This window comes from Panulirus ornatus, chromosome 57 (genome assembly GCF_036320965.1).
Source record: "Panulirus ornatus isolate Po-2019 chromosome 57, ASM3632096v1, whole genome shotgun sequence".
Taxonomy (NCBI): Eukaryota; Metazoa; Arthropoda; class Malacostraca; order Decapoda; family Palinuridae; genus Panulirus; species Panulirus ornatus.
This window is the reverse complement of record NC_092280.1, coordinates 2631301-2656403: the sequence shown is the minus strand read 5'-3', so window position 1 is coordinate 2656403 and position 25103 is coordinate 2631301. Positions and strand designations below refer to the sequence as shown.

At 43.9% G+C, this 25103-nt stretch overlaps 2 protein-coding genes across 2 annotated transcripts in view; one reads left to right on the top strand and one right to left on the bottom strand.

Moving 5' to 3' along the window:
• Positions 1 to 25103, bottom strand: part of NC2alpha (negative cofactor 2 alpha) — a 347119-nt gene that overhangs the window by 274998 nt on the left and 47018 nt on the right. The gene's annotated exons all lie outside the window — the stretch shown is intronic.
• Positions 1 to 25103, top strand: part of LOC139766102 (nephrin-like) — a 199501-nt gene that overhangs the window by 157827 nt on the left and 16571 nt on the right. Inside the window, exons 8-17 of the mRNA XM_071694263.1 lie at positions 1141 to 1260; positions 1983 to 2168; positions 2271 to 2382; positions 2670 to 2845; positions 8078 to 8264; positions 11720 to 11832; positions 17027 to 17129; positions 21768 to 21919; positions 22725 to 22860; positions 24718 to 24866. Of these exons, the coding sequence (XP_071550364.1) occupies positions 1141 to 1260; positions 1983 to 2168; positions 2271 to 2382; positions 2670 to 2845; positions 8078 to 8264; positions 11720 to 11832; positions 17027 to 17129; positions 21768 to 21919; positions 22725 to 22860; positions 24718 to 24866 (1434 nt within the window). The remainder of the gene's footprint in view (positions 1 to 1140; positions 1261 to 1982; positions 2169 to 2270; positions 2383 to 2669; positions 2846 to 8077; positions 8265 to 11719; positions 11833 to 17026; positions 17130 to 21767; positions 21920 to 22724; positions 22861 to 24717; positions 24867 to 25103) is intronic.

Below are 25103 nucleotides of genomic sequence, written 5' to 3'. Positions count from 1 at the left end.
GTGTGTGTGCGTGTGTGTGTGTGTGTGTGTGTAAGTATATAGACAGATAGATAGATAGATAGATAAATAGATAGTTATGCAAATAGATACATAAATCTTGTAAGATGAAATGAGTGTTAGAATGACTACCATTATCAACACGGTCTTAAGAAAATATCTAATTTACGTTAGAGTAAATTGGAAGCAGAGCTTTACCTTGAAACAACACTAGAGAAAGTGACCGAAAATATCCTTGAAATATGCTATTATGTTGTTTATTTATCTTACTTTTAACTACACCGAACGTTCGTGGCTACAAAAGTTGCGTGACGACACAGTTTGTTTATTTACAGACCCATTTCTCAGAGTTTCTAACAGTTTTCCAATTTAGAAGAGAAAGATACACTTTATTCCATCCACTGAAGGAGAACTCACTGAAGAAAACGTTATGGTGAATACTCTTCAAAATCTTTTTCTAATTCTGATATAACCGAAAACTTCATACATATATCTGACAAGTTATCCCTAAAGATATTGACAACGGAAAGAAAGGAATGCAAAAATGAGTCTATTTGTATGCAAATGGTTCTGTCGCCCTGATAAATGCTATATTTACGTCTATTCTGCACCAGGTCAAGTGATACATAGCTTGAATGCCTGGATATAGGTAAACCAATTTGGCTTTTAACATTCGATCGGCTCTATAAACTCTACCACCTTCCGTATGACGTGTGGCATTAGATCTGTATGCTTGAGTTAATCATACATCTATGACGAATATAAGTTTTCAAGATATGTTTATAGACATTATTAGATTACATATACATAATGATATAAACATTTTTAGAATATTTACTTGGAGCAGTATAAACATTGTTAGAATATATCCATAAAACAGTATAAACATTGTTAGAGTATTTACAAGGTACGAAATATACATAGATAATTTACATAGACTAGTATAAACATTGTTAGAATATACACAAAGACCACTGTGAAAATTGATTGGATACATATATACCTAAACGTAGGCGTATTAGGCCACTAAAACGTACTTGTAGAGCTAGTGGACACCTAAAAACCTACATGTAGGCTTACTAGACCACTAAAACGTACATGTAAACCTACTGGAGTGATATGGGATACATCATCTCTCCTCAGATGTTCCGTCCTTTGTGAGTCTGACTGGCCCAACACAGGTGGAGGAGGGGGCTCCCATCTCCCTTTCGTGTGAGACCAGCAAGTCCAATCCCCCAGCATCCCTCATCTGGAAGGTCCAAGGTACGTACGTAAGGACGGACGGACGACCAATAACTTTACCATCCTCATTATGACGGTACGTACGTACGTACGGACGGCCAATAGCCTCACCATCCTCATAATTAATAGGATCTAAGGTACTTTTCAACGACCATTACCATTCATTATGACTAACAGGGTCAAAGGTCGTTAATGGGACGTTTCATTCTTACATCCATTACTCACTAATGGTTCACTTCAGGCAATAGATGATTTCATTCATCTATTTTCTTTTTCTAAAAAAGAAGAAAAATCAAAATTTGAATATCCTTTTACTTAATGAGTTAGTGGATGACATGAGGGGTATAAACTTGGAACGTCTTCAAATATTTAGTGAACTCTGGACCAATATGGACGGTAAGAAATGAATGTCTCCTCATACTCTTCCATTTAATGGTCAGTGAGAGTTCTTAATGGGGCTATGATGGTGAATATATTCCATATACTCTTCCATTTAATGGTCAGTGAGAGTGCTTAATGGGGCTATGATTGTGAATATATTCCATATATTTCATAACACTTGAATACATTATGTTTTTCTTCTTAGTAACTTGATAATAACGGGGCTATGATTGTGAATATATTCCACATTTTGTAACACTTGAATACATTATGTTTTTCTTCTTAGTAACTTGATAATAATGTTTTCCAATTTTTTTATTTTTTCGTCTGGGTTCCTTGGTCATCTTCGTCACCTTCTGCAGGAGAAACCATGACCTCGGAGCCCGAGACGATGGTGCGGGTCAGCACAGGCGGCTGGATCACCACGTCCCACCTGACCCACCATGTGGTCAGGTCACGCAAGGTCACCGAGGTGGTGGTGGAGTGTCGCGCCCTCAATCCGGCCATAGACCAGACCGTGTCCAAGACTCGTATCATAGCCATAACCAGTAAGGCGTCCAGTTAACTCTTCATTATCATTTATCTATAGCACATTAGGGTCATATGTCAAGCCTCATCCTCCAACACCCACCCCCTTTTAACCCCCCCAGAACCTGCGGGGCCCCCAAGGCTCGAGGGTGACCTGCGAAGGAAGTTCCTGGCCGGCACGACCTTTGACCTGGCCTGCTCCAGTGTGGGAGGTCATCCACCGCCCACCATCAGGTAAGGTCAACAATCTAACCACTCAACTCTCCTGCATATGTCTCAACATTCATTCAAAATCTATATTGCTTGATTCAATCATTATTGCCATTAAATCATATTCAACCTAATATTTCAATGTAACAAAGTTATTCATCATAAATATCTCGTGTATTTCTGTATATCGATGAATAATTATCAGAGAAATATACCGTATTATTCATTTAACAAAGTTATTCATTATGAACCTAATGTCATTTTTCTGTATTACCCTCACAGTAATGCAGTACACGTCCCTCTCATTTCAGAATGTACAAAGGCGATGAGGAAGTCATGACTGAGATTGTACGGGAACTGAACGTGACCCGAGGGAGGGCGAAGGTCAGGCTGACCCCTGCGGACAATGGAGCCAAGGTGGCGTGTGAGGTGACCTCTGGGGTCAATAGTACACCCCTGACGACCTCGGCCAAGCTGGCTGTCAGATGTGAGTAGGTGGCGACGTTAGCTGGGATACCACAGGGCATTTGTTGGGGCCTACGATCGTACTGGGCTATCCATTATCATAGAGCCTGTGTGGCTTTATGATAATGGAAATAAGATAGCGATAATGATAACGATAGTGATAATAATAGTAATTATGATAATGATGATTGTAGTAGTAGCAGTAGTAGTAGTGGCAGTGGTAGTAGTAGTAGTAGTAGTGGTAGTAGTAGTAATAACAACATTAACAATGATACTACTACTTCTACTACTGCTACTAATGATGATAATGATAATGATAATGATAACGATTCTGCTGCTACTATTACTAGCAAGGTTGATAATGGCATAACACTATATCATCCTTTCCTTATGGTTAATAGACTTACATAAACAGATATCTAAGAAATATTTGCCGCAATTTTCAGGGTAAAATAATGCCTTTTATGGGTAAATTTCGTCACATTTACCGCCAGCCTCTCGTCTCTTCATATAGCTGACTATACATTTCACCTTCACAGTGAGATCAAATCATTTCCTCTCGTCAGTTTGAGGCAGCTCAAAAAAAATCCAAAGATAATTTTCTGAGAGAAATCCACTTGTAAAGGAATCCCACTGGATTACTGTCTATCACCAATTTCTCAGTAAAAATCCTTACGTTTCTAATATATTTCTAGCTAATGCTAAAGTCTAACCAAACCCATAGCAGAAATTTAGAAATGGGTTAAGACAATTGTAACTTTTATCGTCCAAGGACCAATTTTCTGTCATTGGAAAACTTTTAGTTAGCATTCAGTGCATAGACCACGTCACTGTAGAGTACAGTCCCATGGCAGTGAACTGGGCAGTGCCAAGAGTCCTTAGCCTCATGGTGAATGCTGCAGTTCTTGACAGTGATGTGTGACGGTGGTGTGTGACGGTGAAGGGATGTGACGCAGGGAACCAGCGTAACGCTCGTCACAAGGACAAGAGCTAGTCTCCCTCTTGTCTTCCACTACGGATGAAGGTCACTGCTCATGACTCATCATTGTGTATCTGATAACCACCGTTGCTCTATTTGCCACAAACCAAACTCAACTCTTAGACCTCTAACCCAAACAGGTTCTTCCAGTTTCCAGTATTTCAGCTAATCTAGCTCTCAGTGTTCTTCATCCAATCATGTGGTTCTTCATCCAATCATGTCTTCATCCAATCATCTTCCTTCGAGTCCTCTTCAGCCGAATCCAGTAATTCACATCGTCCGTACAGCACTGTGTCATGTTCACCATCTGCGTAGCTCCCATCTGTGTGTCTCACTGTCTCTCTCTCTCTATCGCAACTTTCGGTCGTCGGAACTAATCCATTTCCATCCACATATATCCTGGGCGAGATATGATATCCCACCCGCCACTGACTTTCACGAATACTGCCAATCTCTTCCCCCACCACCTGTCCACCATCTGTCTCTCCCTCGTCCCAGCATTGACGCCCTTCCCGTCTCACATCTCAGTCAGCATATGAGCTCAGCAGCCTAACCTCATCAGGACTCTGTACTCAGCACTGAGCTTGCTAATGCTCAGGTATAACTAGATTACTCCACCCATGCTGGTAGCGGGTCCAATTCTTCTCATTTGAAACCTGCCTTCTGCAGATGATTTCATATTTTCCAGAGACGCGCAAGGTATATGAGAGAGAGAGAGAGAGAGAGAGAGAGAGAGAGAGAGAGAGAGAGAGAGAGAGAGAGAGAGAGAGAGAGAGAGACTTACAGAGCGACTTTCTTTCCTGATTTTTGGAAGTATAGAAATCCACAATACATCATTTCAGTCTTAAGTGTAAGAATGATTGCCATACAATATACAATATAGATGTTCAGTTTTATATTCACATATCATATGTATCTCTTAACGTGCAGAATATTGTTGTGATAGCATATAGAAAATCCAGTTCTATTCACGAGTGTCTCTTCATTAACGAAAACAAGAGGCAATAAAACCTATTTGAAATTTTTCTTATCTATACAACCCTGAATTAACAGACTTTTCTCTGTTATATAACCCACATCGGACTCCGTTTCTAAGATTTTTTTCTCCCTTTTTACCCACATTTATTTTGTGATGTCTTGTTTTATTTCCACTTTCTAAACCAGCCACTCTCGTCCGCCCATCAATAATTTCCAAGCAAACAGATAACATTTAGCTCAAGTGGACAATAACTGATATTGCTGGCAGACAGAATATTGGCCAGCAGCGATGCCAAGTACTTCCAAGCAGACATATCACGTAACTGCAATATTTATTTGTTTGTCACCACCCCTTACCACTACCCCTCTCCTTAAACACATCTGTTTCTCTGTGCCTTTAAATCAATAGAATATTTTGTCCATACTCTCTTTTGTGAGTGAAGCTGTTATACACACACACACACACACACACACACACACACACACACACACACACACACACACATCTACTTAATATTCTACGCTGATTTTGCTTATCTTATAAGTTGACTACACCCTTACTTTCATCTCTGAAGATACCCAGGCCTGTGGGCGCCGTTGCTCTGGCACTAAGAGACAACATGGATTAATTCACAAAGCTTCAGGACATATAGAGATGTGGGATTCTATTTCTATGTTAGCATCTATATCTCCTTCACTAACTTAAGTCTTCCTTTCGCTTCTCTCTGTTTATCCACAGTTCTAGTTTTACTGCAAGGGTGAGTAGTGGTATATCTCTCTCTATATCTCTCTCTTTTTCTCTGTCTATCTTATTGTTTCTCTGTTTCCCTGTGTCTGTGTCTATCACATTATTTCTCTGTCCCCCTGCTCCTCGTTCCCGTCCTTGGAATTCTCTCTCTCTCTCTCTCTCTCTCTCTCTCTCTCTCTCTCTCTCTCTCTCTCTCTCTCTCTCTCTCTCTCATGGCCTCTCTCTATCTCTCTCTGGCTCTTCCATTTTCCGCTTCGATACACTTTCCCCGGGTCGGCTCATCGGCAAGTGGCGGCGATTGTCTAATCATGTGATTGTCGAATCATATGATTGTCTTGTCATGTGATTGCCTTATGATGTGATTGTCAAATCATGTGATTGTCTAATCATGTGATTGTCGAATCATGTGATTGTCGAATCATGTGATTGTCTTGTCATGTGATTGTCTTATGATGTGATTGTCAAATCATGTGATTGTCTAATCATGTGATTGTCGAATCATGTGATTGTCGAATCATGTGATTGTCTTGTCATGTGATTGTCTTATGATGTGATTGTCAAATCATGTGATTGTCTAATCATGCGATTGTCGAATCATGTGATTGTCGAATCATGTGATTGTCTTGTCATGTGATTGCCTTATGATGTGATTGTCTAATCATGTGACTGTCTAATCATGTGCTTATGTAATCATATAATTGTCTTATCATTTCCCTGTAACCCGATCTGATATTCATGGTTCATTGGCTTGGAAATGTACGACAACCCCTGGTGACGCACATCAACTCATCAGCTAAGCTCCTTCGCTGGGTTCTGGCTCTGTTCATGGCTTCTGGCAGGGGAGTTCTGGGCTACATTTAACCACACAGATATATGACTCTCTGCAATTGATTGCCACTGAGGTCATATATAGAGAAGGATACTAACATTGATATCAAAGATTTCCTTTTCAGAAATTTGGCCCCATACACAGATGTAACGCTAGGAAAAAACACACAAACCTTAATTTCGACACTAGGTGTAGAGAGACACAGCCCCCCGCACACCCCCCAGGCATATAATACACCCTATACAACCTCGTCTTAGATACACACACACACACACACACACACACACACACACACACACACACAATCATGGCGTATCAGCAGTAACTTCGCTACGCGAAAACCTTCCCCCAAACCACATCATCATTTCTCTCAGAAATCACTTCCTCACACGTGAGAGAATCTAGATTTCTTCATCTGCGTTCAGATCTCTTCCTATATAAGATCTGATTCGATCAGAAATGTAAAGAGGAGGTTGGTTCTGAACTTTATATATTCCTCAATCAGTTCTTATCTCACTGTGTTCGTGTTTGATATATCGATATTACATTATGCCAAAGACCAAGAGGTACCTTCAGCAAACATCATATATATATATGTATATACGACACGACACCATACGACACAGACGTGCGTCAAATCTGCCACACAGGGATAGCAAAGAGCCTGACATCTCCCACCCCACACACTGTGTGACGCTTGCTTCCAGCGTCACATGAATATTCGATGGTGGACGCTGAGCAATGTTGTCGAAGCTGCGACGCATGTGTTGTGGGTGGGAGGAGAGCAAGATACGCGCCTTGGGATCACCACATGGGCCTCCTCCAGGCGAACGTAAACGTTTGAAATGTTCCAACGTTTTAGGCTCTAGTTATTACTGACTGTGTCACTCTTATCTCTGGAAGGTCATCTTGAATCTACTTATTGTGGTAGATGATCTACTCATTGTGGTAGATGATCTACTTATTGTGGTAGATGATCTACTCATTGTGGTAGATGATCTACTTACTGTGGTAGATGAGTGGAGGTAGTGTGGCCTTCATTGTTGAATATTTTGAAGATAAAGAACAGAATTATACGTATTTTGGGACATAGAAGATTAAGACTATAGATTAATGAGGCAAAGAATCTTTACCTCAGTTCTTGTCTGATCAATATATATATATATATATATATATATATATATATATATATATATATATATATATATATATATATATAGTGATCCGTTGCTACTGTATAATGACAAGAACATGGATTATAATGTTTATAGATGTTTATGTGTTTTTCAACTATTATGATCCGGTCAACAGCCAGTTCCATAATGTCTGTAACTATATATGACCCTGACCTTACATGACCTTGCCCCTCCTATAGCCTCACCGTGGGAGGTGCTGCTGACCCCCACATAACCTTGCCTCTCCCACAGTCCCACCGTGGGAGATGCTGGGATCTGTGACCCCCACATGACCTTGCCTCTCCCACAGTCCCACCGTAGGAGATGCTGGGATCCATGACCCCCACATGACCTTGCCTCTCCCACAGTCCCACCGTGGGAGGTGCTGGGATCCGTGACCCCCACATGACCTTGCCTCTCCCACAGTTCCACCGTGGGAGATGCTGGGATCCATGGCCCCCACATGACCTTGCCTCTCCCACAGTCCCACCGTGGGAGATGCTGGGATCCGTGACGACCCCCACATGACCTTGCCTCTCCCACAGTCCCACCGTGGGAGGTGCTGGGATCCGTGACCCCCACCACAGTGGAGGAGGGAGCCATAGTGAGTCTGACGTGTGAATCATCGTCCAGTTTGCCACCAGCCAACATCACCTGGAGGTCAGGAGGGGCCACCATACAAGGCGCTACACTCACCACCACCAGGGCCGCCTTTGGTGGTACTAGTACCAGGTGAGTACAAGTTGTGGTGGTACTACTACCAGGTGAGTACAAGGTGTGGTGGTACTAGTACCAGGTAGGTACAAGGTGTGTTTGGTACTAGTACCAGGTAGGTACAAGGTGTGGTGGTACTAGTACCAGGTGGGTACAAGGTGTGGTGGTACTACTACCAGGTGAGTACAAGGTGTGGTGGTACTAGTACCAGGTAGGTACAAGGTGTGGTGGTACTAGTACCAGGTAGGTACAACGTGTGGTGATACTAGTACCAGGTGGGTACAAGGTGTGGTGGTACTAGTACCAGGTAGGTACAAGGTGTGTTTGGTACTAGTACCAGGTAGGTACAAGGTGTGTTTGGTACTAGTACCAGGTAGGTACAAGGTGTGGTGGTACTAGTACCAGGTAGGTACAAGGTGTGGTGGTACTAGTACCAGGTAGGTACAAGGTGTGTTTGGTACTAGTACCAGGTAGGTACAAGGTGTGGTGGTACTAGTACCAGGTAGGTACAAGGTGTGGTGGTACTAGTACCAGGTAGGTACAAGGTGTGGTGGTACTAGTACCAGGTAGGTACAAGGTGTGGTGGTACTAGTACCAGGTAGGTACAAGGTGTGGTGGTACTAGTACCAGGTAGGTACAAGGTGTGGTGGTACTAGTACCAGGTAGGTACAAGGTGTGGTGGTACTAGTACCAGGTAGGTACAAGGTGTGGTGGTACTAGTACCAGGTAGGTAGAAGGTGTGGTGGTACTAGTACCACCACCACACATGTATATCCATCTATCTATTCATCTTGATGTCCCCATCTTTACTTTTCATTTCATCAATTCTTTCAAATTATCTTCTAATTGTTCATAAGTGTACATAGATCACCCAGGCTACAACGCTACATAGATCACCCAGGCTGCAACGCTACATAGATCACCCAGGCTACAGCGCTACATAGATCACCCAGGCTACAACGCTACATAGATCACCCAGGCTACAGCGCTACATAGATCACCCAGGCTACAACGCTACATAGATCACCCAGGCTACAGCGCTACATAGATCACCCAGGCTACAACGCTACATAGATCACCCAGGCTACAACGCTACATAGATCACCCAGGCTACAACGCTACATAGATCACCCAGGCTACAACGCTACATAGATCACCCAGGCTACAACGCTACATAGATCACCCAGGCTACAGCGCTACATAGATCACCCAGGCTACAGCGCTACATAGATCACCCACGCTACAACGCTATGTCTCATGTGTCTTTCCAGTTGTCCATCATTGAAATATTCGAGTCCAGGAAAAACTGGAGGTGTGGGAGGTCAGGTGTGGGAGGTCAGGTGTGGGAGGTCAGGTGTGGGAGATCAGGTGTGGGAGGTCAGGTGTGGGAGGTCAGGTGTGGGAGATCAGGTGTGGGAGGTCAGGTGTGGGAGATCAGGTGTGGGAGGTCAGATGTGGGAGGTCAGGTGTGGGAGGTCAGATGTGGGAGGTCAGGTGTGGGAGATCAGGTGTGGGAGGTCAGATGTGGGAGGTCAGGTGTGGGAGGTCAGGTGTGGGAGGTCAGGTGTGGGAGGTCAGATGTGGGAGGTCAGGTGTGGGAGGTCAGGTGTGGGAGGTCAGGTGTGGGAGGTCAGGTGTGGGAGGTCAGATGTGGGAGGTCAGGTTTGGGAGGTCAGGTGTGGGAGGTCAGGTGTGGGAAGTCAGGTGTGGGAGATCAGGTGTGGGAGGTCAGGTGTGGGAGGTCAGGTGTGATAAGGTCAAAGTTGTATCTTTCGAAAAAGCATCTTTTAATTTTTTTCTGAATTTCGCAGAGAAACAGAGTCTGTGTCCCTAAATATTTTACCATTTTTTTTTTTGCAAAAAATTAAAATTCTTGCGCTTAAATCTTTTGAGATTTCGCTACAAAAAAAAAAAAAATATTTGAAATTTCGCAAAAGACAAAAACCTTTATAATAAAACCTTCTTCCAGTTTGATGATAAAAACCTTTGGCATTTTGCAAAAAAAAATAAAACTGCCTTAAATTCTCTGGAATTTCGTGAAGTAGAACATTAGTTTGGCCACGTGCACCCTGGCCAAGGAGGAGGAGCCTGGCCACACTCTTCTGGCCAGAGAGCCTGGCCACACCCTTCTTGGCCAGGGAGGAGCCTGGCCACACTCCTCTGGCCAGAGAATCTGGCCACACGCACCCTGACCACACTATTCTGGCCAGAGAGTCTGGCCACACGCTCCCTGGCCAGGGAGGAGCCTGGCCACACTCTTCTGGCCAGAGAGTCTGACCCCACGCACCCTGGCCACACTCTTCTGGCCAGAGAGTCTGACCCCACGCACCCTGGCCACACTCTTCTGGCCGGAGAGTCTGGCCACACGCTCCGTGGCCAGGGAGATGCCACTGACGTTCCTTCCCTGCCTGGCCACACTTGGCCAACCTGGTATGGCAACTTTGGTCATTAGATCCCTCGCGTCCAGCCGGTACAGCGAGGGCGTTACAGTCTCTCTCTCTCTCTCTCTCTCTCTCTCTCTCTCTCTCTCTCTCTCACTCTCTCTCTCTCTCTCTCTCTCACTCTCTCTCTCTCTCTCTCTCTCTCTCTCTCCTGTTGTAACTCGTGTCTTTGAAACCCCTGTGGGACATCTGCTGGTCCTCCTTGATGACCAAACTTTTTTCTACAACATTCCCAAAGCCATAAATCACAAATATCTGACCTAAAAAGCAAGGTTAGGGAATAGTCTGGGACAGAAATCGTGAGCCAGAGGTTAAACTGTATTTGTACATTCCTTTGAGAATTAGAACTACCGTAATTATTACTTAATATCTACTTAACACGAAAAGTATCTATGATGAACGCTGGGATACCAAACTATTATAGCCACAAACTTTTACTATATATATATATATATATATATATATATATATATATATATATATATATATATATATATATATATATATATATAATGCTTCTCTAACAAAACGGTATAGATTATCCTAGATTATTTAATAAGGTCATTATTTTGATGTCATTGAGTAAAGACGTTTCATAAATCATCTAGTCCAATTAGGAGGCCCCAGTTGATAACCTGGTCACAGACCATCAGGTCTTCTGTCTTCTGTCCTTTTCATGTACTGTCTTCCAGTAGTTAACCTCACCATAGACCATCAGGTCTTCTGTCATCTGTCCTTCCCATGTACTGCCTTCCAGTAGCTAACCTCACCATAGACCATCAGGTCTTCTATCATCTAATTTTACCCCCGTACTCCCATGTAATTCATTACCATGTGCTCCCATGTACTCTACTCCCGTGTACTACACTCCAGTATGGAGTACTCCAGCCTCATGTACTCTCCTCCCGTGTGCTACGCTCCCGTATGGAGTACTCCAGCCTCATGTACTCTCCTCCCGTGTGCTACACTCCCGTATACAGCACTACAGCCCTGGTACTTACCTCCCGTGTGCGTCCTCCTGTGTGTTGGCAGGTCAGAGCTCCAGCTGAGGACGACAGCTGGTGACGACGGCAAGGTCTTCCACTGTGAGGCTGGGAACCACCTGGGACCACCTGTCCACACCTCCCTCACACTACAGGTCCTCCGTAAGTAACGTCTTACTTTACTACTTTATCAAGCAACATCCAAAGCCTCTTTTTGTTACTTTACTGACCCCTCGACACTACAAGTCCTCCGTAAGTAACGTCTTACTTTACTACTTTATCAGGTAACACCCAACCCATGTTTTTGTTACTTTACTAACCCCTCGACATTACGAGTCCTCTGTAAGTAACGCCTTACTTTACTACTTTATTAAGTGACACCCAAGATCTCTTATTGTTACTTTACTGCCCCCCTCTGGCGCTCCAGGTCCTCCAGAAATAATGCCTTATCTTGTTACTTTATAAAGTAACACCGAACCCATGTTTTTGTTACTTTACTGACCCCTCTCCCACTCCACCTCCTCCTTAAGTAAAGTTTTACTTTACTACTTTATTGAGAAGCACTAGTGGCCCTGGTTACTTTATTACTTTATTGAATAACTCCAGTATTTACCTTACAACTTTGTTGCTTTACTGAGTAACATCAGTTGTTTTATTGACTGCTGCTTTACACACACACACACACACACACACACACACACACACACACAAAGAGACGGGGCCCCGTGAGTGTAGAACTCCCTGCCGTGCAGTATAAATAGGTAATTACAAAAAGGTAATTAGATACCAACACATTAGTATTCTCTCACTACTCTGCTTTTGATCCTTAATTGGATCTTTAAATAGGGGTTCCTTCAATAATGAACGACGTAGGAGAAAAAAAAAACCAGGAGATTAGGTTATAATCTAATCAAAACAATGATTCACCAATCCCTTAGAGGAGAATTAATAGATGACGTAATGTAACAAAACAGTATCAAATTACCATTAGATACCCGTAAGCGACAGTGTTTTGTTTCTTCTTAATATCTGGAATCATAGATCACCAGATTTTGACCCAAATTATTGACGTTAGAGTAGCTGACGCTAAAGGTTTGCACCATCATCAGAAACTTTAAGAAGAATCCATTCTGAAAATTCTCAGCTTAATAAGATACGCCAGACTTGCACGATCTTAGAATAAGCTTTCAGCCCAGCTTAAGATTTATACACAGCTCTGGAAAGCTTGGCAATGGAGGCCATGTTGGCGCTGGGGTAGGGAGGCCATAACTTGGATAATAAACATCAACACTTTCTTACCAAACGTGTGAGATGGTGCCACTAGGGAGGTGGTGCCACTGGAAATATGGCACCACTGGGAAGATGGTGTAGCTGGAAAAATGGTGCCACTAGGAAGATGATGCCACTGTGATGGCAATAGGGAGATGATGCCACTGGGGAAATGGGGCCACTAGGGAGATGATGCCACTGGGGAAATGGGGCCACTAGGGAGATGATGCCACTGGGGAAATGGGGCCACTAGGGAGGTGATGCCACTGGGGAAATGGGGCCACTAGGGAGATGATGCCACTGGGGAAATGGGGCCACTAGGGAGGTGATGCCACTGGGAAGATAATGCCACTGGAACATAGGGCCACTGAGATGATTGTGTCACTGGGAAGATGGTGCCAGTGAGACGATAGTACCAGTGGACGATGGTGCCACTGGGAAAATGGGGCCATGAGGGATACGATGCCACTGGGAAAATGGGGCCATGAGGGATACGATGCCACTGGGAAGAATTCTTCCTGGATGAACTATTAAGATGGCTGACAGGAAGGGATCTATACACAGTGTAGGGTAATCTTTATGACTTTTCTCAATACATTAAGAGAAATATTTCCTTTTCATCACAAAGTTATTCTGCTACATCAGCTTAAGACCTTTAACTACCACAGCTAAAGTCTCCTCAACTTCAGCAGCTAAAATCCTTCAACTGCTTTTGCCGAAGTTGTCCAGCTTAAGGAGCTAAAAAGTAGCTTAACTTCAGCAGCTAATGTCCTCACACTACAGAAGCTGAAGTCTTTCCAATGTAGCAGCTAAAGAACGTTAAGAAAGGAGACGAAAACATCTCTCTTAAGTAAATATCTTTCGTAAGTTAACTTACTCAAACAGCCGAAGTAATACCTGAAGGACAAGGAGAGAGCAGCAGGTCAAGAGGAGGAATGGTCCCAGGAGAGAACCTTGTGGCACTCCACTGTTTACCTCCATTCATTTCGGGAAGGTTTCTATGGTAATTCTAGACAACGAAAGAGTCTCCCTTTTATTCCTACCTGGTGATCCAGCATTTTGGCTCACCTCCCATGTGGCACAGTGTCACCAGCGTGGCACAGTGTCATGTGTGTGACACAGTGTCGTATCATTTCTGGCAGTTCAGATACAAAGATGCAAACAATCTACTCATTTTTTCCAATTTTGTTTTAAGACAGAGCTCCCTCTCCAGTAGAAATCCAAAAGGTTCGTTATCCATGACCTAATTTCCCTACAAAACCATTTTGGGTCTGACTTAAACGTTTGTTTGTGTGTATGTGTGTGTGTGTGTGTGTGTGTGTGTGTGTGTGTGTGTGTGTGCGGACAAGACAGTACGTCTGGTGGGAGCGAAGAAGGACCCACCAATAACCAAGACAACCTCACTCACTTGTAAACTATAAGGTTAACACTCTCATATTAAAAGCTTTTAGAAACGATTAACTTTTTAATGGTAGCGTGTGATCTGTTGTCAGCAACACTGGAAGGAGAGCTGTTGGCAGCAAAGAGGCAAGTGAGCTGTTGTCAGAAACTCACAATGTTGAGTCAAAGGGCATCTGAGGTAAGCTTCACACACGTCTTTGTGGGTCTCAATATGTGTTAGACGGCCCTGTGGGTAAATGCGACTCACAAGTGAATGTTATTATTCACTTGTTATCTCCCCAAGTGTGTCTCGTGTTTGTAAACAAAACCTTAGCGGTGATGCAATGTTGATGGAGTTAAATATGGATCACAAATGGAGTAAACATGTGTTATAATGAAGTCTCTTTGTTGGGGATTAATTAGAGTAGACGTGTGGTAGATGTATGGTAGATAACAACATATCCCTGTATAGGATTGAGAGCTGAAGGATCCATTTATACTCTCTCTCTCTCTCTCTCTCTCTCTCTCTCTCTCTCTCTCTCTCATCGGAAAGGCTTTGAGAGGCAGCTGCGTTAAGTGACCCAGCACTTCAGTGTCTTTCAAGTTTCATTCCCTTGTCCCAGGTGGCTATCTTACCCCTCTCTGCCTCACCCACACGTGGGCTGCTGGCATCCACCCAACACACTCTCCCCCGTCTCGCACGTGACACACACACACACACACACACACACACACACACACACACACACACACACACACACACGACTCATTTTATGTTACCCTCGATTTTCTAGTGGTGAGCGCTACGCGCTAGCCCTGCCTCTTGGTAGAAGTATCATTGTAAGTATTCGTAAATACTCGCATTCCCTCCCCCCCCCTTAGTATATATAGATTACATATATACATTCGTATGTATACATGCATATAGACATATATACATACATATATACATGCATATAGGCATATATACATACATATATACATGCATATAGACATACATATATACATGCATATAGACATATAGACATACATATATACATGCATATAGACATAGAGACATACATATATACATGCATATAGACATATAGACATACATATGATTATCGGAAATATATTAGTTTTGGATATAGTCTCTCGCGTTGAGTTCCCCCTGTACCTCAGGGAATGGTAACTCATTGGAGAAAAGAGCTGTAGTTCCCTTGTTGAAGGGGTCTAGTTCCCACGCCCTTCCTGGTGGAGAGAGAGAGAGAGAGAGAGAGAGAGAGAGAGAGAGAGAGAGAGAGAGAGAGAGAGAGAGAGAGAGAGAGAGAGAGAGAGAGAGGGGGGGGATTAGCTGTTCTGTGTCTTGGCCAATTTCCCTAGGTTAAGGGTCGTTGACCCCACCCCTCCCCCTGCCTTCGTTAGTGCGACCCTTGAACACGACGGTACGACCCTTGAACACGACGGTGCACGACCCTTGAACACGACGGTGCGACCCTCGAACACGACGGTACGACCCTTGAGCACGACGGTGCGACCCTTGAGCACGACGGTGCGACCCTTGAGCACGACGGTGCGACCCTTGAACACGACGGTACGACCCTTGGGAAGGTTGGTCAGGTCATGCAATCCAAAAGCTGGTGTACAGCCTTGAGACCCCGTCATAGATTTTCTAAAACAAATGGCTTTCTGATATTTAACTATCTAATGGTTTATGAGGGAGTTAGCTAACTATCGAGGCCCTGTCAGCTATACCCAGCATCGGTTCATTTGAGCTGTTATGAAACATGAATATACTTTCTTCTGTCACGTATTTCTTTGATGGGTTTCAAGGAAGATGTGGTGTGTTGAGTATGTCACAAAGGAATATAGCGGTAGTGAGATATGTTGAGTATATCATAGAAGGATATAGCTGTGGTAAGATGTGTGGAGTACATCACACGGAGATATAGCTGTGGTATGTGGTATGTTGAGTATATCCCACAACTGCAGTGAGATATGTTTGATCATATCACAGAAGTGTTAACAACTGTAGCGGAAGGTAATTACATGTAGGAATATTCCAACTCTAAAGATTCTAATTGGGGAATTAAAAGAAACGAGGCTGTCTTTTGCAGGGAATGGCTTCCCAGTCGATTAGGAAAGAGAGTGAGAGAGAGTGAAAAAAAATTTCACTCAGTTTCATGGGAGTTGAAACACTTTTACATTAGCAGGATATGAGACCCGGAATTAGGACTAGGAATTAGGACTAGGAATTAGAGGTGTTCTCGAGTGCATTTCGTCTGGGTCTCTCAATTTGCTGGTGTTGGAGTGGTGGGTGGGGAAGGACGCGTGTGTACCACCGCTGAAGCTGCTGCTGGCGGTGTCTTGTTCCAGGTGCTCTGGAGATACTCAGCTGTACAAGGTCTTGTGTTCACTGGAATTCAAGACACATACACACACACACACACACACACACACACACACACACACACACACACAGGTCCCCCTGATACAACGGTATCATAACTTCTTCCCCTGATATAATACTGTCATGTTCCTTTCACCCCCTGATAGTACTCCTAGTATAGCACTATCTATCTCTGATAGATCCCCTCCTCGTATAGCATTATCTTCATCTGATAGGATTCCTCCCCACCCACCCCCTCCCCCCACAGCATAGCGCTATCTTCCCCTGACAGATTTCCATCCCTCGTTATAGCACTGTCATGCCCCCTCTCCCCAGCAGATCCGCCGGTGTGGGTCTCAAAGCCGCCGCCCCAGATAGACGTGTACGAGGGAGCCGACCTTGTGGTTCACGCTGCTGCTGCTGCCAACCCTGGCCCTCTCAGGTCAGTCTCGTGTGACCCTTCAGTGACCTGACCTGACCTGACTCAACCCTGGTCCTCTCAGGTCAGTCTTGTGTGACCCCTCAGTGACCTGACCTGACCTGACTCAACCCTGGTCCTCTCAGGTCAGTCTTGTGTGACCCCTCAGTGACCTGACCTGACCTGACTCAACCCTGGTCCTCTCAGGTCAGTCTTGTGTGACCCCTCAGTGACCTGACCTGACCTGACTCAACCCTGGCCCTCTCAGGTCAGTCTTGTGTGACCCCGCAGTGACCTGACCTGACCTGACGCAACCCTGGTCCTCTCAGGTCAGTCTTGTGTGACCCCTCAGCGACCTGACCTGACCTGACCCTTTCAGGTCAGTCTTATGACCCCACAATAACCAGCCCTGACCTGACCTTGGCCCAAATTGGATGAACAATACAGGTGATTATGACGTTCTTTTTTCTAAGATGGTGGTCTGTCTGGTCAGCTGAAACTATACAAATATATCAAACTTTTTAAGGAAATGTTTACTGCAGCTGCTTATCCCACAACTTTCTAAATAGAATCATAAGAAAAATACATTAAACTTATACATGAGATACATTAGAGATTTCCATCTATCTCTTCTCTGTCAAGTCCTATATTTCAACACAGACATAAACAAAAAATCTCCAAAGCTTATCGGTGTAGGGAAGGAAATAGACGTCGCAATGGCCAGTGATCTTTGATTAACCAGTAGTCACACAGGAATCATGTAACTTGCTGGATATTGTACTGTCTAAAGGCGAGGGCACATAAGCGACCAGTTATCTGGCGCAGACACCGGAGTAATAGCTGTAGAATAGGGAGAGAGAGATCAAACACTGCAGTTGAGAGGAAGCGAGTCGTGTTTTAAGATTAGACTGGGGGTGATGAGTACTTAGAGCTAGTCAGATGTGAGGGTAGGACTCCAAGGAGAGACGAATCCATCCTATGACTAATTCAAGTCACGGAGAAAAGGATTCTCGACATTTGGACAGAGTTTCAATCTTTTTTTCTTCTTTTCTTTTCCGAGCAGAAGTTGTATACCATGGGGTTTCCAGGATGGCTCAGACAGCTCCCCTCTCAGCTCTCGGGGTCTACAAAATAGCAGGATGCATGCATGTATTATCTGCCTGGTTGCCATTAATGTGACGCCTTTTATGTAAAATTCCCCTCCAGCTCCCTTGTTTTATGACATATTTTTGTGACGTCTTATTAAACCACGGTTGGATATTTTCCACTCCCATGGGCCGAGCAGGGAATATAATTCATGTATCTTTTTACGACCTGCTTAAAGTGGAACACTTGTGTAAATCTCAACAATTATCATTCCTCTCTCTCATTTGTTCTCTATTCTCCTGCCTCTCTCTCTCTCTCTCTCTCTCTCTCTCTCTCTCTCTCTCTCTCTCGACCCCCCTATGTCCCCAGTTCTCTCCTCCTCTCTCCACCTCTTTATCTTCTCGAGGAATATATTCTTGCAGGTTACTTTACGAACGATGTCTGGTTGTATAGATCGAAGACATCAGCAGAGGCGAGTGAATATCATAAACATAGGGACGGGTTTTGTGGCTCCTCAATCAATTTGACAATGATGGTGTAAGTGGCGAGGATATGACTGACCGATGACAATAATAACCATAGAATAGATTATACAAGACGTAAACAGATGCTTTTACAGTGGGGAAATGACACCAGACTTACTGACGAAGCAGTGAAAGCGAAATGTCTTAATGAAGTGAAGGAAGTGTTGCGTGCAAGCGAGTGGATGGGAGACGGGGTCTTATGAATGTTTATATTCTTATACAATGGTCGAGATGGCACAGGGGCACAGGTATGTTGTGGTCCAAGTATATATATATATATATATATATATATATATATATATATATATATATATATATATATACATATTTATTTATCTATTATCACACACACACACACACGTTCGATAGTTAACCCCTGATGAATGTATGATGACTTGAAATAACTGTTCCCCATGTACTCTGCTCCATGTGTCCCTGCATTCCCCATTCCATGCATTCCTGTATCCCCATTTCATGCGTTCCTGTATTCCTTGTAATACATTCATAAAAATGTAACCAACAGATGGGCAAAATGATTTGCTGTGTTCCCTGTGTTTTGAAAAATATTGTATGAAATGCTGACGTCATCAAAAATTATGAAAGAAATAAAATACTCCAACAGATGTGGCTTATCTTTCCTGTATTTTGAAAATATTACTTTTTTACGCTTTTTTGTTTACATGTGACGAATACGACCACAGCCATGACGTGTTGTGTGTGTGTGAGTGTGAGTGTGTGAGTGTCTGTGTGTGTATGTGTGTGTGAGTGTGAGTGTGTGTTTGTGTGTATGTGTGTGTGAGTGTGAGTGTGTGTGTGTGTGTGTGTGTGTGTGTGTGAGTGTGTGTGTGTGAGTTGTGTGTGTGTGTGAGTTGTGTGTGTGTGTGAGTTGTGTGTGTGTGTGTGAGTTGTGTGTGTGTGTGAATTGTGTGTGTGTGTGCGTGTGTGTGTGTGTGTGTGTGTGTGTGTGTGTGTGTGTGTGCGTGTGTGTGTGTGTGTGTGTGTATCTCTGTGTCTGTGTGTGTGGGTGGATGTTTGTGTATGTGTGTTTGTATGTACCTGTATGTGCGTTTGTGATTGTGCTTACATATATGTGTTTGTGTCTATGTGTCTGTGTCTGTGTTGGTATGGGTATGATTACCTATTCGTATTTCCAATCATCTATACGAGGAGGGAGAATTCGCCTCTTAGAAGCCAATCAGTAACCCAATCTTCTTGTATCATGTATCGTACAATCTGCAACCCAATCTTTGTATCATATATTCTACAATCTATAACCCAATCTTTGTGTCACATACAATCTACAACCCAATCTTTGTATCATCTTACAATCTATAACCCAATCCTTGTGTCATATACAATCTACAACCCAATCTTTGTATCATCTTACAATCTATAACCCAATCCTTGTGTCATATAAAATCTACAGCCCAATCTTTGTATCATCTTACAATCTATAACCCAATCATTGTGTCATATACAATCTACAACCCAATCTTTGTATCATCTTACAATCTATAACCCAATCCTTGTGTCACATACAATCTACAACCCAATCTTTGTATCATCTTACAATCTATAACCCAATCCTTGTGTCACATACAATCTACAGCCCAATCTTTGTATCATCTTACAATCTATAACCCAATCTTTGTATCACATAGTTTCGTTAACATTTGTCCAATTCTTGACACACATTTTCCCGTAATCTATTTAAGACGTCTAGTTCTGCATCACAACTTCCTCCCTTAAGAACTTCCTCCCTTCACAACTTCCTCCCTTAATAACTTCCTCCCTTCACAACTTCCTCCCTTAATAACTTCCTCCCTTCACAACTTCTTCCCTTAATAACTTCCTCCCTTCACAACTTCCTCCCTTAATAACTTCCTCCCTTCACAACTTCCTCCCTTACTAACTTCCTCCCCTCACAACTTCCTCCCTTAATAACTTCCTCCCTTCACAACTTCCTCCCTTACTAACTTCCTCCCCTCACAACTTCCTCCCTTAATAACTTCCTCATTTCACAACTTCCTCCCTTCACAACTTCCTCCCTTAATAACTTCCTCCCTTCACAACTTCCTTAATAACCTAAGTTCTCCAGTCGATCTTTTTTCCTTCTCGTCTCAAACAACGCACTTGATATCAAGACAATAGAATTAAGTCCTTCATATTTCACTATTCTATATAACATCGGTTGATGTATTCGTATGAATACATTCTTATAGAATATCTGATATTGCGTCTCCTCCAGAAGACTTCTGTCTCTCCTTGAGTGAATGAGCAACCTTGCTGTTCATACTCACATTTGGGTTCAACAAAAGTTGTCGATATTCAATTAAATATAACTTTAGTGAAGTATTTGATGGCATTTAAGACACTGAATAATCTAGATATTATATTTGTATATTTCCCATAACTAACAGTTGCTTCAACAGGTATATTTCGCTAGCAAATGGCTGGATTACCATTCAACAGGTATATATTACTAGCAAACAGCTTGTTTAACAGGTATATATTACCAGCAAACGGCTAGATTCCCGTTCAACAGGCACATTTAACTAGCCAACGGCTTGTTTAACAGGTATATACTACCAGTAAACGGCTGGATTCCCGTTCAACAAGTAAAATTTACTAGGAAACGGTTGACTTTGCCGTTCAACAGTGTAGGTGTGTCTCAGGTGTGAGGATGTAAGTTACAGATGAGCCTCAGGTGTGGGGATTTAAGTTACAGGCGTGTCTCAGGTGTAGGGATGTAAGTTACAGATGATTCTTAGGTGTGAGGGTGTAAGTTACAGATGAGTCTCAGGTGTGAGGGTGTAAGTTACAGATGAGTCTCAGGTTTGGGGGTGTAAGTTACAGGTGTGTCTCAGGTGTGGAGGGTGTAAGTTACAGGTGTGTCTCAGGTGTGAGGGTGTAAGTTACAGATGAGTCTCAGATGTGGAGGGTTTAAGGTACAGGTGTATGAGGAGGACCTAACACACATGTAACCACCTTCCCTTCCCTCCTTCCCTCCTTCAGATGTAACCACCTTCCCTTCCCTCCTTCCCTCCTTCAGGTACTGGTGGCGTCGTGGGCAAGAGACGCTGATGGGAACGGGTCAACAGCTGCAGCTGGGTAGGGTCAGCAGGCAACACACTGGTTACTACTTCGTCAGCGCCTACAGCCAGAGGGGCGCCGTCAACGCTTCCTTCTACCTCAACGTCCAGTGTGAGTACAACACAGCTTGGTTTCCACCTCAGTGTCCCCTCCCCCAACCCCACAACAAGGCATCTGCCTCCACCCACCCACCACACACCCCTCCAGACTTCCACAAGTCTGCTTGACTTCCACCTGGTCTCCAGCATTCTGGACTTCCACCTGGACTCCAGGATTCTGGACTTCCACCTGGACTCCAGCATTCTGGACTTCCACCTGGTCTCCAGGATTCTGGACTTCCACCTGGACTCCAGGATTTTGGACTTCCACCTGGACTCCAGGATCCTGGACTTTTTCCATCTATAAGTCTTAAGTAAATCTTGTATATGATTCTCTACATCCTTCTAGTCTAGTGAACACACTAACCCTAAAAGAACGCCTCCTTCTCGAACGTCAAACCTGTAGACTTAAATCATCTACGTCAGTAACACACAGACTCAACGAAAACGTTCTGATGTCAGGCAAGAAACGTTGGCAATTATCGGGAAACGTTTCATATGGCCATTAGCACCCTTGATTACCAATAAAACGTTTTAGTTTTGACTCTTCGATGGCTCTGAGCAACTCTGCAAATTTCTCTTCAAATATTTTTCTTGTTCAAACTCGTAATATATAAAGTTATTTTCTCTATTCATTACCTGTTTATGTTATCATGATCACCTCCACGTCGGAGGGTTCGAATCCCCTTTGGGAGACGAGGCGCAGGTAGATTCCGAGATGGGTAGAGAGGTCGATGGCTAGCCAGGGCGATAATGCTACCCTCTGTAGGTAGATTAAAACTATGTATGTGTTCTCTGTTTTGTCCTCCTGTTAACAGATGGTCCAGAGAACGTAGAGACAACGGAACGTTTGATGGTCAAGGAAGGTGGTCGAGTGAATACCCAGTGCTCCGCCGGGGGTAATCCAGCGCCCCACCTCACCTGGACCAGGTACCCGGTCCATACCTACAACAGGTGAGTGACAAGTCGTCCCCCACCTCACCTGGACCAGGTACCCGGTCCATACCTACAACAGGTGAGTGGCAAGTCGTCCCCCTCCTCACCTGGACCAGGTACCCGGTCCATACCTACAACAGGTGAGTGACAAGTCGTCCCCCACCTCACCTGGACCAGGTACCCGGTCCATACCTACAACAGGTGAGTGACAAGTCGTCCCCCACCTCACCTGGACCAGGTACCCGGTCCATCCTGGTCCACACTCACAACAGGTGAGTGAGACTGCCCTTCTCCCCTCCTCTCACATGGACCAGAAACCTTCAGTTCAACGCTCACAATATGTCTGTTGCAACCCTCTCCCAACCCGTCTGGCTCAGCGCAAGATCTGTTAAAACATTTCTCTTACTTTTTTTTAAATGAATTTCCATATTTTTTTCATACATTTATTCCCTCTGCAATTATAAATTCGCTAAATGTCCTGCATTGAGTTTTACTATTCATTTTTCATGATTCGACTCGTTTATCATGTAGGATTTTTATTCAACGTTGCAAAATGTAGACTTTTTTCCCTATATTGTGTGCACATATTTTTGTATTATATAAATATTTTTCTTCTTCAGTCATACATTTGAAATTTGACATGTATGAAGCATGAATTTTGCGTCATGTAGATTTGCAAGAATTTGTGCCATATAGCTTCATGACATCTTGTGTCATATAGCTTTATGACATATCGTGTCATATAGCTTGATGACATATCGTGTCATATAGCTTTATGACATCTTGTGTCATATAGCTTTATGACAACTTTTTATCCTATATCTTCGCAACAACTTGCGTCTTACAACATGTGTCACACAGCTTCGCAACAACTTGTCATACAATCTTATGACATATTGTGACATACATCTTGATGACATCTTGTGTCATACAGGTTTATGACAGCTTGTGTCATACAGGTTTATGACAACTTGTGTCATGTAGTCTTACAACAGTTAGTGTCATACAGTTTCAGAGTAACGTGTGTCATATAACTTGACCACAATTCATGACAAATAACCTTGCTATTAGATATCTAAATCTTGAATTTTCCTTCGTTTTTATGTGGCAAACAAATATGTGAATATCAAAGTAAAGTAATTAAAGAATAAATTGATAAATTTCTTCAAAGTCTCCTGTTGTCTTTGTGTTACTCTGGTGGCAATCAGAGTCTGGGTAAAATGTACAATGAATCATGTCCTTGCCCACCACACACTGTGGCAAAACTCCTCCACCACACCACCACCACACCACCACTACCACACAACCACCACACCACCACTACCACACTACCACCACCACCACACCACCACCACCACACTGCCACTACCACACTACCACTACCACACCATCACACTACCACACAACCACCACACTACCACTACCACACCATCACACTACCACACAACCACCACACTACCACCACCACACCACCTACCACACTACTACTATCACCACCACCACCACACAATCACTCCCACACCACCACCACCACCACACTACCACTACACTACCACCACCACACCACCACCACACAACCACCACACCACCACAACCACACTACTACTATCACCACCACCACCACACAATCACTCCCACACCACCACCACCACCACACTACCACTACCACACTACCACTACCACACCATCACACTACCACACAACCACCACACTACCACTACCACATCACCACCACACTACCACCACCACACTAGCACTATCACCACCACACTACCACATCACCACACCACCACACTACCACCACCACCCCCACTACCACACTGCCACATCACCACCACAGTCCAGACTCATCAGTACAACCTCTTCACGCCACAGTTCAGGTCCTATCCTGGGGTCAGGTGTTGGGGTGGCCCGCCTTGTGATTGAATCAGCCACCAGAGCCGACACAGACGTGTACTTCTGCCACGCCCACAACATCGTCAGCTCCTCCTCCCCACCAGCCAGGTCGTACGTCGTGGTGGAGCGTGAGTACGACTGTACCTGGTTATCTTGCCGTGTTTGGTTATCACGACCCACTCGCTATCGTACACGAGCGAGTGTACGATAGCGACCCGCCTCCTTATCTCGCCAGAGGCGCGGGAGATAGCGTCTGTGATGCAGGGTAAACGAATGCGATCGTGTTATCTTGCCAGATAACAGAGTGCCACTTTGGTTATCTTGCACTAGAGTCGCTATCATCACAAGGAAGCAGAATGATTACC